Source organism: Mustela putorius, unplaced genomic scaffold (assembly GCF_011764305.1).
Source record: "Mustela putorius furo isolate JIRA1106 unplaced genomic scaffold, ASM1176430v1.1 tig00003871_pilon_pilon_pilon, whole genome shotgun sequence".
Taxonomy (NCBI): domain Eukaryota; kingdom Metazoa; phylum Chordata; class Mammalia; order Carnivora; family Mustelidae; genus Mustela; species Mustela putorius.
In genome coordinates this window covers 12,900,732-12,919,239 of record NW_025422023.1, presented here as the reverse complement: position 1 = coordinate 12,919,239, position 18,508 = coordinate 12,900,732, and the positions used below count along the sequence as shown (strand labels likewise).

The 18,508-nt window shown below is 38.9% G+C and overlaps 1 protein-coding gene across 6 annotated transcripts in view; it reads right to left on the bottom strand.

Annotated features, from left to right (window-relative positions):
* The window catches only part of NPNT (nephronectin), an 80,028-nt gene that overhangs the window by 43,841 nt on the left and 17,679 nt on the right, over nt 1-18,508 (bottom strand). For 4 of the 6 annotated variants that reach the window (XM_004748129.3, XM_004748133.3, XM_004748132.3 and 1 more), the window contains one exon: nt 3,167-3,259. In XM_004748129.3, coding sequence (XP_004748186.1) covers nt 3,167-3,259 — 93 coding nt within the window. Of the gene's footprint in view, nt 1-3,166; nt 3,260-16,390; nt 16,863-18,508 lie in introns of those variants that run through there. The other 2 variants (XM_013054024.2, XM_045067045.1) reach the window with 2 other exon arrangements.

Genomic DNA, 18,508 nt, shown 5'->3' with positions numbered 1-18,508 from the left:
CTAATGGGAAAGTTATAAAAATGTTATTATCTATAACAGTATCCCTTTTTGGCTGAAGGGAAAGAGAATTTGTGTGGGTACAGAGACTCAAAGAGGAAAGACCTGAAGGAAAAAAATTCCCAGAGAAATGAGGTGGGGAAAAAGAAAGCAAATCTTGCCAGAGTCCAAGTTAGAGTATCATTATTGTGAGAGGCGCCATGTGCCATATAGGACAGGCTAATGATCAGCCCAAGCCTATGATTTTATATGTGATCTAGCTACGGCAAATCTAAAAATGACTCCGAGGGAAAAGAAAGCCCACAACAGCAGACTCACCCTCTTGCGACAAGGCTATTAAATTTAGCCAGTTCGCATGTGGGCTTGCCCTGCTCTCTGGGAGGCTCCCCAGACAGTTCTGAGAGGGCACTGGTTAAATGCTGGCCATTTACACAAGCTATTTACTCCACCAGGAGATTATTTCTCACAGTACACCACTTGCAACAATTTTTTTAGCAAATATTTGCCTTACTCAGAAACCTACTTTTTTTTTGCTTTTTTCATTTATCATTCTGTTCAATTATCCAGCATATAGAAACCTACTTTTACTCAGAAGCTAATTGCCAGTTCTGTGAAAGAACTATATAGTTCTGTATAGAACTGTATAGGTATAGTTTAATTATACCTCTTCTTAACGTTTCTCTCCTCAAGAAAAAAGAAACCTGTTTGAGTTCTCATATTTCTGAGATGTATTTACCAGATTCTTAAGATGTATGGTCCAGATAAAAAACAGTCTCCATTGATTTGCGTGTATCTGATAGAGATTACTTGCTCTAGTCACGTTTCTTGGTGTCTCTCAACAGTTGTCGCCTTCGCCAGGCCTTTGCAGCCGCCCCTCACCCTGACCAGTGTTCTCAGGCCACAGATTCAGAGGCTGCCTAAGGTGTTGTGCCGGACAGCTCTGGGGAACCCTTTACAAGTGTTCAGGACCAAGAACCATTACATGAAACTATCATTCACTGAGCAAATAGTTGACGTGCCCTTACCATGTGCAAGTCATTTTAGTAATAGTTTTCAGGGACCCAGAAATCAGAGACCATAAAGGGTCTAAAAGAGCATAAACCACATGCCATGGGGAACTCAACCACATTGCTTTTTTGTTATGGAAGACAGAGAAAAAGATGATCAAAACACATAGTTCTACTGTAAGCTGTAGTCTTATATTCAAGATTGGGCTTGAAATTACATTTTCAGTGTCAGCACTAGTTTTCGCAGGTGTAAAATCCCACGTTGCTACTAATGAAATCCTCTTTCCCCTAAGGAATATAGTTTTAGGAGGCAAGACATAAACTCAGTACATTTCCATTTTTCTTCAGAGAAACAGGTATGTATTACAGTAAAAAGTACATGATAAACTGGTTTTCTGAAAACAGGAGATACCCAGAGATAGATCCTTGTTACAATAATAGTTTCAGTGTCCTTGAAGCATATTAAAGTTGATGTAGCTCCTGCAAATAAATTTAAATGGATTTCTCTGCAATCTCAACAGTGGCTTCTTATAATAACCTTCTTTGTAAAACTCCTGGCATCGGGACAACAAAGTTTTATGGTACTGACATATTAATGAAACCTCTGATGGTTTATTTTCTCCACTTTAAAAAGGGAAGCATGCTGGAAGTCTCAGATGCACACCGATAACTCAATAATCAGAACCGGACATGTCACTACTTGTAAACTTAGACAGGGGAAGGAAAGTCAAAAGGATTTTTAAAAGAAGTAAACTGAGATAACAAAAACCCTATTTACTTCTAAAAGACTTTCCTGGTATGTTTGGTAACTTCCAAGTTAAAATATATTATAAAAATAGCATTGAAAAAAAATCAGTTAATCAAATAACAGATAATACAGAATACACTTGACAATGACAGTTTCTCCTACCATTGGACATGTCACATTTCATTAGCATAGATGTCATCTTATAGTTCAGGAACAATTCCTTATACTTTTTCAAACACCAGTGCTCTGGTTCTTGAAATTATGCCCATAAATCCTGAGTTTACACGAGACATATCAAGGAGTATCAGATATTGAAGAACAGGAGTGCTTCAACAATATCACCTCCATATCTGATGAGGTCAAGTAATTATCTATGAGACAGTCAGGTCGCATGTAACTGTTTCATTCAACACTGGAAAGGACAGAAAGGGTCACTTCAATTTAAGAAATAAATGAAAAATGGACTCTTTTATCCTTGTATCTTTCTGGTGAAATATAACCCCAGCTTTTATTTATGGGGTTTTTTTACTCCTAATAATAGAACATTTGGGGTAGAAATTAACTAAAAAGACAAGCTTTGTCAGAGTTGTTAGCCCAAGTCAGAAGTTCACATTTGCAATAATATTTTCTAATCTGAAACAAAACTAACAGAGAAAATATGAATTATATGGACAACAGTTCTAAGTAGACATACTAGCTCTTTTACCAACTAATTCTATGAACTTCGACCAGACACTTAATATCCCTGATATCTTTTCCAATGAGAAATAAAAATTCTTTATCACTTAAATATCATGAATAACATTCTACCTCCTGACACTGTAATAATGAAAATAAACAATATATATAAAATACCTGGGGCACTGTGCTAAGTGAATATCTGCTTTTATAAGCAACTTTAAACAAAAATAAGTCTGTTAAAATCTTTATTTCTCAGAGGAACTTTGTAAACTGGTAACAGCTGAAGGGAATTTAATCTCAAAGATCAAAGGGCCCAGAGTTTGAAGGGACCTCAAAATTTAGAGTCAGACTTCCAACCTGACTTGAGCACTGAAGGGGTTCCATCTCACTGGGGTGGGTCCAAGGAGGCTCACAATTTTCCAGGGCTTCTCCACTAATCTCCTGGGAGAACGAGGACTAGCAGATTATTAGGTTTCTACATGACTGATGCTGTGATTCTCTTATTTAAAATACATTTTAATTAGAATCTGTGAATAGGAATAAGAGGATGAAATCTGATGAAATGTATTTTAAGGTTTACCGTTATATTTTTATCTTTCAGAAAATGGCAGATCACATGTTTTAGAAACAAAAGCCATGGAAAAATGGTTTGGCCTGAGAACCTAAAACTTTTACATGAGGCAGAAACAGAGGGGGCTTATGATTGTTAATCTGTGTCAAACTGGTTTCCTACCTTGATTGCAGGTCTTTCCAGCATATCCGGGATGACATTTGCACTTGTCGGGTCCAATACATTCACCATGTTTGCACTGTGGCTGGCAGACAGCTGTGAAAAGAGGACATCGTGCATTATTTCTAGGTCAGCAGGACATCAACCAGACAGCATCTATATCATGTAGTAGTTTGATAATCAAAGAGAAGACTAGGAACTTACATCAGAATAGCAGAAATATGAAAATCACTGTCTTGGAGTGGTAAGGACTCTTTAGACTTAGTAGTCTCACATACATCTGAGGTGTGTGTGTGTGTGTGTGTGTGTTCATGTGTGTGAATCACTTGGAAAATTGGCTAAGCCTAAGTGCAATGTTAAAATAGTGAAAAAAAATAGTGAAAAAAATGTTTAAATTGGTAAACTATGAATAAACACAACTGATGTTTGTCAATAGTTACAACTTTATAATAACCTGTATCACAAATTTCAAATGTGTTCCCCCAAATATGCTTCAAAAGTAGTTCTCAGTCCAAAGATATGGGCATATGTGAACTTCAGATAAACTTCCCACTAAATAATACTTATTTTACTAGAAATGCTACTTCTAGTATGAAATGGTTCTAAATGAAATAAAACCCAAAACTCAGTATTTTTGGAACTCCCACTTAAGAATACTTCTGGCATTCTGATCATTCTTAACCCTGGCGTAGTACAATGGCCGTAACCCTTGCCATGACCTATCATAGCAAACAGGAAGTTCTATTTTACTTTTATGATCTTCTACCAACCGAGTTTGTCTTTCCTCAGGATGGCAAAATGCTATAAAACATCACTCCAAGCTTTCAGTCTTCCATTCCTGCCAAGACACTGGTCAGAATTTTTTGTTTACTCTATACCAGGGGCTCTCCACTGAGCCATCTTTGTCCCCTCTGGAACATTTGATAAAAACAAAGTCATTTTTGGTTGTCACCCAGGGGAGAGGGTACTGCTGGCATCTGGCAGGCAGAATACAGGGATGCTCTAAACGTCGTACAAACAAATTACCCAGCCAAAGTGTGATGGCGCCAGACTGAGAGAGCTTGCTGTACACTGAATTGGTGCACGGTGCTATGCCAGATGTGAAAATAGGAGAAAATTCATTGTATAGCACTGTCACTAGTCTCAAAGAGCTTACGACATAGATGAAGAGACAAAATAATCACTTTTCATTTAGCACAACATATGTTAACGAGCAAAACGGGCAGCACATATGAAATTTGTGAAGCCATCATCCCATAAGCATATTCACAGATTCGTACAGAAAGCTTCAGAAAAGACTTGAGTTGGTTCTTCACACATGGGAAGAGAGAGAAGGGGAAGATTCTCCAAAATAAGGAGAGTTATATAGCAAAACACTATCATTTACTCACAGGGCACCAAGGCAGAATCAAGTGAAAGAGATAGCTTAATGTCAGTGGAAAAATGAGACATAGACAATCATAGGTGAGTGGTGTCAAATGATGATGTTCCCTAAATTTCAGGCTAAGGAATATATACTTTATAGGAAATGGGAAGTTTCTGCAAGTTTATCATCATCATCATGAGAATGACCCGACAAAAATAAAAGTCTAGGGATATTAACTTGGAGGTGATATGAGGGATAGACTAGAAAAAGTCTAGGTGACATGAGAAAGGCATGATCTGTTTGCTACAGAAAAGATGGGCTTCAGGAAGCACTGAGTGAGAGTCGACACATCTTGAAGCCCAAAGGGAGTGGAGTTGACAATGACTCTGAGTTCTAAGGTCCCAGACTTGACTTCCCGTATCAGCCAAGGCTGTATTCATTCTGGGATGTGCTCCTAGTTTCCTCTATCACAATTCTCAAGCTTCGTTTCCTTCAAAACTCAAATACTCCTGTAAAACTGAGGGGCAAGTTATTTCTGGTGTTTTCTACATTTCCTCACTTAACCCTCGCTGACCTTTCCCTCACCTGGCACTCTATGGGGCTTATTTGCCAATCTTACTTCAAGCCTTTCCTGCTTGTTTGTCAGCCCACCTGGACCCTATCACTACTAACCCTTAGACAGTGCTGCTCGGAAGTATTAAAAAGCTTGCAGAAAGAAGGGATGAGCAGAGTAGAAAGTGCAAATGATAAGAGAAATGCAAATTTCCCTTGGAAAACTCTTAAAATCTCATTTTAGATATGGCATGAAATTAAAAAGAAAGCAATTTTGTTCAGATCTGTGAGAAGACATAATCTATATAGAAGGGCCTTCCAAAATTATTCTTCAGCCAACTGTATATGAGTAGATGGTTTAGATGCAGTTTTTAAAGTAAGTCCCAGAAACAAACCAGTCTTTATGTAATTTCCAGGCCCCATAACCAAGAAATACAAGTTAAAGTTTTTTAAATCTTAAAAAAAGATTTGCCATAATTTTTAACATTTATATATGAACACAACCTGAATGAATCAATTATCACTGAAGCACCCAGAGGGTCATAATTTAACAAAAATAAAATCTCAAAATCAGTAAGTATGAGTTGAATTAATAATCCCCCCACATATAGCTGGAATTTGAAAATATCTCTAAAAATATGAAAAAGTAGTTTAGGAAGTACCACTTAAGAACATGAAAAGTTGGGGCGCCTGGGTGGCTCAGTGGGTTAAAGCCTCTGCCTTCGGCTTAGGTCATGATCCCAGAGCCCTGGGATTGAGCCCCGCATTGGGCTCTCTGCTCAGTAGGGAGTCTGCTTCCTCCTCTCTCTGCCTGCCTTTCTGCCTACTTGTGATCTCTGTCAAATAAATAAATGAAATCTTTAAAAAAAAAAAAAAAGAAAGAAAGAAAAGTTTATTGAGAAGAGGACAGATTATGAAACAAACTCCAGGTGTAGGCTGTTTTGCCTTCTGACCCCTTGACTAGCTTGATGACCATCCATTTATCGTCCTTCCAGGTGCTGTAGAGGAACAAAGTTTTTATTGCCCCCACCCTTTCTTGTTGTTTGTTTTCAGCGCCCTAATCTTGGGCACATCAAATGCACACATTCCAAGAGGCCAAGACAGTTAATGTTTCTTACATGCTTAGAGTGTAATTCTCAAACAAACTGCTATCTGCACTTCTACCCAACAGACTGTTCACTGAAGTGACCAAGGACCTATATATTAGCCAACAGCTACTAATGGGATAGGATATTCAAAATGTTGGGATCACCAATTTTTTTTTTCTTACAAAAAGAAAACATTCAGAAAAATGTTGCATAAAAGAACTTCTTCCTATTATCTTGCTGGCATTGGGTCTGCGATGGATTCAATAAACATACATTGAACATTTGTTACCTATATGTATTACAGTAGGCAAGTGTCGGGGAGTGGGGATGAGAGAGTCACTGAGGATATGAGACATTAGCTGTGCAGCTAGAACGCATTGGCCCAAACTGACCAAGAACTCAGAGAAAGGAGATGAAAGAAGAAAGGGGAGAGGGGCAGGAGGGTCATTATAAAGTATAATCATAACAACTATGACTACGGTCCTCCCCTAGAAAATTGTCATCTGAGCAATGTCCTAGAGGTTAAGAGGTTGAGATGATTGGGTTGCAAGACAAAAGCCTTTCAGAATAGGCACAGAGGGTAGGGGAAGGGAGGGGAAGGTTTTCTCAGTGAGTGCCAAGTGTTTGGGCTGAGCTACACTGTAAAGTGCTTACAACAGCAGAGGAGATCAAAAGGAAGATTAGGACAAATCATAAAAGGCACTACTGGTGGCAGCAATTGCTGGGTGCTTACCGGTATCTATTTTTCCCTTTTTTTTTTTTTTTTTTTTTTTAATTAGGATGGCATTTCTGTTTGCTTGTTTTGGGAGTGGGGAATGAGGTAACAATGGAAAACTACATTCCCTATCTTCCCTGGTAGATCTGGGTAGCCAAGTGACTAAATTCTGCTGATTGTAGGTAAACAGAAGTTATTGGGTGGGGTTTTTGGAATGCTACTTTAAAAGGGGGCTGACTAGTCACTGAACTACAGTGACCACTTTATGATCCTGAGGAGAGCAAGAAGTCATAACAGTTACCCTAACTTAGCATCCTAGCAATTTAGGGTACTGTTTCTTGTGTCACTGTTACTTGCAGCTAAATACAATTCCTAATGGACTACCCTTGAACACAAAGTCATGGAATCTGACTTCATCTGTGTTTATTATCAAGCTTGCAAATGTTTTCTTTGGTACACATTTAGGATAGAAATATTAGGAGTAGATCCTAGGAACAAAATACAACTTGTCAAATTTATTTTACATCTATGATACCATATAATCATAGAAGTACGGGGCACCTGGGTGGCTCAGTGGGTTAAAGCCTCTGCCTTTGGCTCGAGTCATGATCTCAGGGTCCTGGGATGGAGGCCTGCATCGGGCTCTCTGCTCAACGGGGAGCTGCTTCCCTTCCTCTCTCTCTGCCTGCCTCTCTGCCTACTTGTGATCTCTGTCAAATAAATAAATAAAATCTTTAAAAAACCATCATAGAAATATCTAAAGAATTTCATTTCTAAGTCTCAAAAACTAGATTAAAAGATACATATTCATCTTGAAATGAGAGAAACACTCTTCCAACTTCTGTTAAACTGGTCCCCCTCTTGGTCATCCTCTTCACTGTGTAACATGAGCTTTCGGCAATCAGCATATACCAACCCTTACAACCCACTGCGGATGGCAGGTCAGGGGCATACAAAAACCCAAGTCAAAAGATTAAGTGGTTTAATACATGTATACACTTTAGAGTGCTCTTCTAAAAACATCAAAGACAGGTGATACACTCGATTTAAAGAAAATCACGTGTCTCTTGGTGCTAAAGGCTAATGGGAAAAAGAAGTGTTGCTCCTCTAACCTTCACATGGATCGGAGAGAACTTTGGGCCGTTCGTTCTTGGTGGCCCACGTTCCTCTTTTATCACATATGGTTTAGCAGCTCAGTAAATAAAAGTCAGGTGAGGATCACACAGCCAATAATGATAAATTTTTCCCCAAAAAACTGGATGCCAGAATTAAGCCCAAATGGGCAAACCACACTCAAAATTTACTAACATTCTTACAGCATCATCTCCAAAGCATCCTTAAAATAACCTGTCACTTTTTGAACTAGAAAAAGAAACACGTCTCAACTGGCAAAGCAGACATAGCTCCACATCTCTTCTGTGGGACTGCAATCTACAATCTTACCCTTGGAAATACATCCTGATGTAACGGGGGTTCTGAGAGACCCATGAAATGAGTTTTCAAATAAGGTAGGGGACAGTAAAACTCCCACCTCAGTTCTATATAATATTTCTCACGTAAACCAATTATGGTGGGTGTCCAGTACCAACATTTGAAGAAATCAGGACATGCTGAGATGCCCAAGCAGGCGATGGCTCTGGAGAGTGACAAGGGAAAAGCCAATTCAACCACAGGTGTCCTTAGGAACTTCAGAAGGGCTTTCTAATGTAAATAAGATTGTCTTTAGAGTCCCAAGCATCACTTGTGATTTTTGCCATCTACATCAAGCTGCTCCTCAGATGCAGCAGAACAAGAATCCTTGTCCTCCAGGGTGTGTGATTGAGAAACAAAGGGGATATAGAAGTAGGCAAGGGCAGGCAGGAAAATGAACAGATACAAAACTGGGAGAGTTCAGAGAGCTCTCATCACATCGCACAAGCTTCGGAGAACCCAGCTGTGGAAGAACTCATTATGAGGGAATAAGAACATATGAGGAGGAACAGCTTTTTCACGGGGCATTTGGCCTTGGAAGAGACACAGTTGTTGAAAGAAACAGGAAACAGCGTGTACTCATGGGGCCGAAGGACGGGAAACAGAATTCCATAGTGCTCCAGTGGAAAGGGCCTTCACCTACCCCATGGCATCGGTACGACCAAATCTAGAGGAAAAAATCCTATGGATTTTAAGATCTCCAGGGGAAAACAACTCTGCAGCCTTCGCAATATTCTGTATTCTGGTGTCCATTATCCTATTTTCAAATCTAAATTCCTGCTGTGGTAAAAACTGAAATAAAAGTGCCTCTGATTGTTATCATGACAAAATACTATGTGTTAAATGCTCTCAGTGACACAGAACACATTTTCTGTGACTGGCTTCATTCCCACAGTATTCATAAAAGGCAGGAGAGAGACAGACCTTATACTCAGTTAACCGGCAGAGAAATGAAAGCACAGAAAGTTAACTGACTTGCTCAATTTCAGAAAAAAATGCATATCCCCATCTCATGATCAGTCTCCTAGTTCTTCTTGTGTTAGGAACAAGGCCAGAAAGCTTAGCATTTTGAGTGGCTTTGGAGGTGACAGGAGAGGAAAACCCCTAAGCAAGACAGGATGAGAGGGGGAGAGGCTAAAGTGATCAGAGGCGTAAAGGTATTTAAGTTACCTGTATAGGAAATGAAAGTTGCAGTTGAGAACAAAAATCTGTAATTTGAGAAAATTAAAGTAGATTTGCCAGAATATAGATATCAAGTGATCTCTACCCCCACTGCTTATTCTGTAACAGATTCCTGAAGTCTGTAACTGCTATCTCTTCTAAAGTACTGCTACAGCTATCAGGGTTTTTTGATCTCACACATTGTGCCCAACATTATCTTTTACTAAGGCCTTAGTCATGAACTACAGTCAAATATTAGGTCAATCAATCAACTGATCATCAAGAGCATGAAGTTAAAATAGCCAAGGGCTTCTGGTCTATATAAGGTCATCTTCCAAGAGTAGTGTGACAACAACTTTATTTTTGTCTTTGGGAACATCTAATTCAGAGTCATTTACCAATTACCTATTTCAGCACTCACTTTTTTTTTTTTTTTTAAGATTTTATTTATTTATTTGACAGAAAAAGAGAGAGACAGATGGACAGACAAGCAGGGGAGCTGCAGGCAGAGGGAGAAGGAAAGCAGACTCCCCCAACCAGTGCAGGGAACCAGATGTGGGGCTCGATCCTAGGACCCTGGAATCATGACCTGAGCCGAAGGCAGACACTTAACCAACTGAGCCACCCAGGCACCCCTCACTACCTTACTCTTAATTCTTGAAGTTGACCAAAGAAAATAAGTGCCTGCATCTGCACCTTTGTATTTCATACCAACTGCTGTTTAACATAATTAAGCACTATCTTTTTCCACTTAGAAAACCTTCTAGAAAGTGCTATCATTTTGAGTTTATTTGCAATTTTAATGTTTCTGCTTCTAATGGGATACAAAGGCAGAATTTAGATTAATGCCAAATGAGACTTTATGAACACATAAGAAATGGTTACTATTTATTTGGAAGTGTGAAGTAGGTTTTGTTTTTTGTTTTTTAAGTAGGTTAAGAGCAAAAATAAGCATACCTAGCCCCAGATTTTTTTTTTTCTAAATACCTACCATAATAAAAGGAATCAGGGCTGAGCCAGGGAGGCTGGAATATTTTGCTGTGACAAAAAGCAGGGATGAACTCAAAGTGTGATGGAAACGTGTGAAAAGGATACAGGAGCTTGGCTGGGATGTTCCCACTGGCCAAATTTGGGATAATTTGAGCACCAGGGAAAATAAGGACAGTATTTGGTAACAATTAAATAACAAAAGAACCCATACATCCAAAGAGATTCTAAAACAGGACAGAGTTCCTCTTTACAGAAGAATGACACCTAACACGTAAAAGGAATGACAGACCTTGAAAAAGGCGACTTTACAACCGCCATTGAATTAATTAGTTTGAGCAAAAATTCTCCACAGATCTTAAAACTTTCACTGGTTAGAAGTTTGTTGGGAAACAGGATATTCAAACAGCTTCAATGTATCATCTGACAGCTTCCTCATTATAAAAAGAAGGCGACTTTCAGTGGAAAAATCTAAGGGACAGAACATTAATCAAGTGATCAAATTTAGCATCACCAAAAACAGAACTACACCATGTGGAAAGGGAGTATCATAATACATGATCACCTTTGTAATATTCTTGCAAAAAAAAAATTAGCCTGAATCAACTGTGAAACATTCTACCAAGCAACTGATGTAGACTCTTCAAAAAATGTCATTGTCGAGAAGCAAAAAAAAATAAAAATAAAAAAAGAGAGAGAGAGAGAGAAAGTAAAGGAAAGCGGCAGAATTGTTCCAAATCAAAGGAGACCAAGAAGGAATGACAACTAGATGTACTAAGTGATCTTTGATTGGCTCTGGATACAAAAGAAAAAAATCCATAAAAATTATTATTGGGATAGTCGGGGAAATCTATATATAGATTGTTTATTACATGATATCATTGTATCTATGTTTAAATTTTTATGTATGATAATTATATTGTGGTATGTAGGTGAATGTCCTTGCTCTCAGGACATGCATGGTGAAATACTTAGCATTATGTGCCATTATGTCTCTAAGTTACTTTCAAGTGGTTCAGTGAAAGAGAGAGAAAAAAAATGTACAATGCATTAATAGTCATACATAGAGAGTATATGGGTGTTTACTGTTCCTATAGTTTCAACTTTTCTGTGGATTTGAAAATTTTCAAATACAAAAATGGGAAAAAGTTATAAAAACACCAGTAGAATAATATGCACACCTTGATAAATATTATTACTTAACTTGTGAGCCACTGTTCACTTATCAATGCACTCTGGAGAGGGGCTTAAGAATACAGGTGCTGAGACCCATGGGGTCGCAGCTCTACTACTTAGGAAATATGTGACCTATGCAGATTACCCAGCTTCTCTCTGCTCTAAAATGCATACCATAGGTTAAGCCAGAGAAAGTAGCCAGAATTTTTTTTTTTTTTTTTACTAAAGAAATAGTAAACCCACAGGGTGCATATAGAACTTAGCCATAGAGTTGTTGGGAATGTCAACAGAGAAAAATCCAAATAAAGTACTTAGGACAGGACCCATCTCACAGTAAGGGCTCAATACAATGCTAGCTATAATGAGCGTTATAAGAACGACAAAGAGGAAAAAGTAGCAGTGTCTAAGACACTGTTTTAAGAACTGAGGGAATAAAAATCAGTAAGATGCCAAGTCCTCATCCTCAAGAGGGTAAGTCTAGTAAGGAAACAGAAATAAGCAAAGATGTCTTCATAACAGACACATGTAAAGGATACAGAAGAGGAAATGATCAATTACATAGTTTAAGAGACTCAGAAAGGGTTTCAGAAAGGAGCAAAAAAATCTACAAGACATCTGACATTGTAATGTAAGAATTCATTAGAATATAATGAAGAATATTTGTTTTTATTAAAAATTATTTTTATTTATTTTAGCTGAGGAGATGATGCGGTAATTTTGAGGCTTACTGAGCAATCATCACAGAAGGCCAGCAAAATTTAATGTAACTATTCTCACCAGCAATCAAAATCCTTAAGTTTAAAAGAGCCACTGATATTTATAATGAGTTGAGCCATGTATTTACTATTAAAAAAATGGAATCACTTTTGTGATTATGACTATGTGACTATGCAGAGATTTACAGGATATGAGGTATTTGTCAGTTTGGCCTCCTGGGTTTTCATTTTGTTTTTTAAGAAAACATTAGTTCATTAATTGTTCTTAAATTTATTAATGAAGAAGCGTAAGCAAAAATTTAGTAACCACCTAAATGACCATCGATCAAGGATTGGCTAAGTAAGTAATGGCGCGGTGGCCTCCCAGCCTCCAGTACTGTGGACTGCAACCAGTCCTGATCTACGATTAGAGGGACCTCACAAACCGGTGACTTGACTATGCACTCTCCTCCTTACTCTCACTCAGTCACTGACTCCTCGCATAGGCATGTTTACTTAGCTCATCTTAGTGACTCAAACGCTGACACCACAGCTCTGAATTGATGCCTGCTGATCCCACCAGCCTCCTCTGCAATCACATCCACATATATACCAACCAATTGCAATCCCCAGAAAACAACGTATTCTGATACTTCCATGCTTTTCCATGGGATGTCCTTCCTTCCATTGTCGGCTGGACTAATACTCATTCAGGCTTCAGTACTACTCAGATTAAATGTTACCATCTCAGAGATTTGCTTTAGACCCTCATTCTGAGTTTGAAGCCCTTCTTAGTGCTTTCTGTAAGCCTCTCAGTGCTTTTATAAGCATACTTCTATCATAAGTTACTTATATATGTTTATATACATATATGTACATAAATATATACACATCATGCTATATGATCATTATTACATAGTTATTTTCCTTATCTAGTTCCATTACACTTTGAGCTCTTTATTTATCTTTTAAGATTTATTTATTTTACAGAGCCAGGGAAGCAGAGGGAGAGGGAGAGAATCTCAAGCAGACTTCCCGCTGAGCTCAGAGCCCAGTGCAGGGCTCGATCTCAGGACACCCAGATCATGACTTGAACTGAAATCAAGAGTCAGATGCTCAATCGACTGAGCCACCCAGGCGCCCCAACTTTGAGCTCTTTAAAACACTGTACCTGCTCTGAAACAGCAGACAGTCTCTTGGCAAAGATAGACATGACAGGCATACAAAGTATTAAGAGAGTAGAGAAGGAATTTCTCTGCAAAGACGCAAGGATAGGGAAAAAACGTCAGGAAAGGCTTATAGGAGGAAATGTAAACTGAATCTTAATGGATGAGGAGCAATTCACCACGTGGATGGGTGAAGTGCCTTACATTCGAGAACCAGCGACATAGGCAAATCCAGAGACGCAGCAGCAGAAGGTCTAGAAATACAAGGGAAGTCCACTGTGACAGGGTCTAGATAACCGAAAATAGTCCTTCATAGTGAAGGCAGTGTCAGCCTGGAGGTCGTTGGCCTCAAAGAATCAGGAGTCTATCCATCACTGTGAACAATCAATGGACTGTTGGTAGCAGATGCCACAGATTATATTTTATGCATCTTCAAGCATGTAAATTGGCTTCTTTTGGGAACCTGAATCAAGAGTTAAGATCTATGAACTATAACATCGGTCATAAGATAGGCAAATTAAATATATTCATTTTCCCAGTAAATTGTCCTTTCTGAAAACCACAATCTGATTATTAAGATTACATCCTATTTATCCTTTTTGTCCCTTGTATGTAGAAGTGTCTGGTCCTTACACCTTCAAAAGTGTGCTGAGCTGAACTGAACTGGACAGGGTGCAGAGGAAGCTACTGCCCTGGGTACAAAGATGCAGAAGACACAGTGAACAGCTTCATGGAACAGAGCCAGGGAGTCTGGGAGAAAACCAAAAACATAGATCCATAAGTCACCACAGTGTAGGGCAGTACGAGACAGGCTCTATGCAAATGTTGTAACTCAGTGTAGAGCAAGGAAAGGAAACCTCTCCCTGCTGAAGTAAGGAAGGCAGAGAAGAGAAGGTAGCATCTAAGCCAGGACTTGAGGCAGGGCTGGTGTTCAGTGTATTCAGTTAAGAAAGAATACAAACTTCCAAAATAAGTGTAGTCACTTATTCCTGACAATGATTCACTTTTAGTTGAATATTTGCTTAGGATTAGAAGTCATAGTGATCCAACCAAAAGGGGGAAAACAGGACGTATCATTCATACAGGGTGATTTTCTCCCAGGCAAAATGGTAAACTGGAAAGGATTTTTTTTTTTTTTTCCAAAACTTAAATGAGTAGGTAACACTTCAGCCAATATGTAACATAGTGTTTTTACCTCTCCCCCATTCTTCATACACGTCTAAAGTTGATCCTCTATAACACAGTAGCGATGCTTATCAATGCTGACTGAACAAGCTGGGGAGGGAACCCTTGTGTAGGAGGACAGTGCTGGAGAGATCATCAAATCACCGCCTCGGCCCCGCTCAGATTTCACCCCCGAGCTCCAGACCCAGAATCCAACCACTACCACACCCTCCACAGCAAAGTCTCAAGAGCCCTCAGAACATACCACATCCAATGTGGAAGTCATCATCTGCAGTTTCTTCTATGTTCTCTAGGTCACTGAGTAACACACCAGGAACCTGGACACCAACCTTGATTCTATCTTCGTCATTTCCCACAACCACCATCATCACCAAAAGCCACCATTTTACTGAATGTGAACTAACATGGAGCCAATTACTGAGCCAAGTGCTCTCTCATCTGATCCTCATAAAAACCCTATGAGGTGGGGCTCTTAGCTCTATTTTCCCAAAAAGAAGCTATTGTTCAGAAAGATGAAGTCAGTTTCTCAAAAACACATTTCTGAGTGGCAGCGGCCAGCGGCGGCTGTCTGCAAAGCCCAAGCTCCCCACCACTGTCCTGATGCTGCCTGCTTCTCTCTCCCTCCTTTTTAATTTTCTTTTTTATTTATTTATTTATTTATTTATTTATTTATTTGACAGAGAGACACAGCAAGAGAGGGAACACAAGCAGGGGGAGCGGGAGAGGGAGAAGCAAGCTTCCCACTGAGCAGGGAGCCTGATGTGGGCCCAAAACTCTGGGATCATGACCTGAGCTGAAGGCAGAAGCTCAAGGACTAAGCCACCCAGGTGACCTGCCTCCCTTTTTAAAAGTATCTTTGAATCCCTATCCTTTTCTCTGTTCTTACCTCTACTTCTTACGATAAAACCTAACTTGTCAGGTTTATTGTAATAGCCTCAAGCCTCAAGCCTCAAAAAGCTATTCTCTAAATTGCCAATCAGGAGAACTTTCAGAAATTAGCCCTATAACCTTCAGTGCCTACAGGCTCCAGGCATTTGCCCTGAAGAAGTGAGCCCCATGGCAATGACCTACGTGCTTTTTCCAAACGAGACAGCTGCTAAGCCCCTCCAGTCCACTGATTCCTTGCAGTAATGCAGGATTACTGATTTTTCAGCAAACCCTGATATCCATGTTTCTTGTGAAATATTGGCAACTATTTCAAGAAATGTTAAAATCTCTGTGAATGAGACTAAATTCACCTGTATCCTAGATATGACCTATTAGCTCAGCTTACAACCTCTGAAATATAAATTTGATTATGTAATTTCCTTGTTTAACATCATTACAATGTTCCTCTGCAACTTTGGGACAAAGGCTGATCTAGTTAAGATGACATCAAAGGCCTTCCATGAGTCAGCCCATTGCTACTTCTTCCACTGCATCTCTTATCTGATGCCCTTCAAACACATACCCCATACCAGAGTAGGGTGCTTACACTTCCTAGAATCTACCCCCTGACTCTGGCTTCTAACATTTCAATGCACTTTTCTGTCTGGCCAGGGTGCCCTTCACCTGACTGACTTATCCCTCAGGATTTAGTTGGACCACTACTCCATCACTCCTGGGCTGGGATCCTGCTCCCTAAGATATGGTTTTGCAGTATCTGAGATCAAAACACACCTCTTACCCAGTATTGTCCTAATATGTGGGCCTTCAACACTGACAGTGAACAACATGGATGCCTAGAGCTTCATCTTATAGGGATGATATCTGCAAGTGGTTATCTGTAGTTCAGAGATACCATGAAGGTAATAGCACTCAGTGTGTGTATACACACACACACACGCACACACTGTCGATGAAGGACTCAACTGAACACCACCAAGTCCATAAAATCTTTGATCCTCTCCAACAAGAAGGGTCTTTTCCTCGGAGCAACCTCAACTCTTTGCCACTTTTTCCTACTTTAGAATCCTGGAAGGAATAAGAGACAATCATCTTACCAAATTAGCTCCTCACAGAGTCTATGGATCTCTTTGTACCTCTCTCAGCACCTAACTTATCTCTTTGCTTCTAGTAAGCTCTCAAATGTTTGCGGAATAAACCACAGCAACTCTAAATGTTCTACTTCCTTCCAGTTCCTTTTCCTTTGGTTAGCCAATCAAAACCAGACTCTACTCTGAGGTTTGCAAATGGATATTATTAGAGAAGTGAGAAAGGAATGGTTCAGAAACATAGATAGCTATTCAATGAAAGTTTAATTTTAGAAATGAATAATGTGGGAAATCTCCTACTTCCAACTGATTACTTTCAAAAGATGGTCATATAGGGGCTCCTGGATGGTACAGTCAGGTAGGTGTCCAACTCTTGACTTTGGCTCAGGTCATGATCTCAGGGTTGGGGGATAGAGCCCAAAGTTGGGCTTCATGCTCAGAGCAGAGCATGCTTGAGATTCTCTCTTCTTCTCCCTCTGCACCCCCCCCACCCCCACACTCTTCCACTAAAATCTAAAAAAATAAATATTTTTTTAGAAAAAAAGACGGGCATATAAACAAATGTTTTTAAAAACGTGCTATACCGTGAGTATTAGGATGGAATCTAATTAAACACTAGGGTGGTATTCAAAGTATTCTATATATTTTTATATATTGTTCTCTCTATATATTCTATATATTGACCACATGCTAATAATAGCAAACGTTTATCAAGAACTGTTCTGCATGAGGCACTCATGGCCAGTTGGTAAGTCCCAGGAAGAGGTTCTGAACCTGGATCTGTTGGTGAGAAAGCCCACATTCTACAGCTGACTCGAACAACATGGGGATTAGGGGTGCCAACCCGCCTACAGTTAAAAATCTGTGTGTAACTCTTGATTCCCCCAAAACTTAACTACGAATAGCCTATTGTTGATTGAAAGCCTTACTGATAACATAAACAGTTTTATGCTATATGTGTCATATACTGTGTATTATACATATATGTGCATATGCTCTATGTATTATATAGTATATGTTATACACTATATACGGTTTTCTTACAATAAAACAAGTTAGAGAAAATGCTACTGGGAAAATTATAAGGAAAATACATTTATAGTACTATACTGTATTTTTTCTTTTAATCCATGTGTAAGCATACTCGTGCAAACCTCTCTTGTTCGAGTCGATTGTACTTTTCTTTGGCATTGCCTCCTTAACCTCAGCCCTATCTCTTCTCATTAATCCTGTGACTCTTAACAGTTTATGAGATACATACACTGAGATTTTTTTAAGTGTCTCTGAACAAAGAAATTCCTTAACTTTTATTTCTAGCACTATCAATTTTTTCCCCAAATGTTTTTATTGAAATCCTCTCTTAAGAACATGTGACAGTATCTTTCACCTATCAGTTTAAAGTACATTGTCTTCTCGGCCCCCATTCCATCAAAAAGAATTTCATGTATTTCACCAAAATTTTCCACTAAAGCGCCATAAGGGTGATTCATTAAGTGACATTATTCACTTCCAAAAATATTTTTAAAAAGGAATCTTCTATGTACCAAGACAATATAGCATAAAAACTCATAGGTCTGACTATATATTTCATACAATAAAAATATTTCTTACCTGAATTTTTCCAAGAAGAATTAGTGAATATGAGATACAATTCCCTCAGGTTAATGATAGGCTGGTGTTAGTAATTTCATTTGGTGGACTTTTTTTTTTTTTTTTAATTTCCTTCCTTAAGTATTAAAAATATAAACTGTCCTTTAGGTTAGAATGGAGGTCAATTTATTAGATTCATAAGACAGGAGAAAGGAATTATA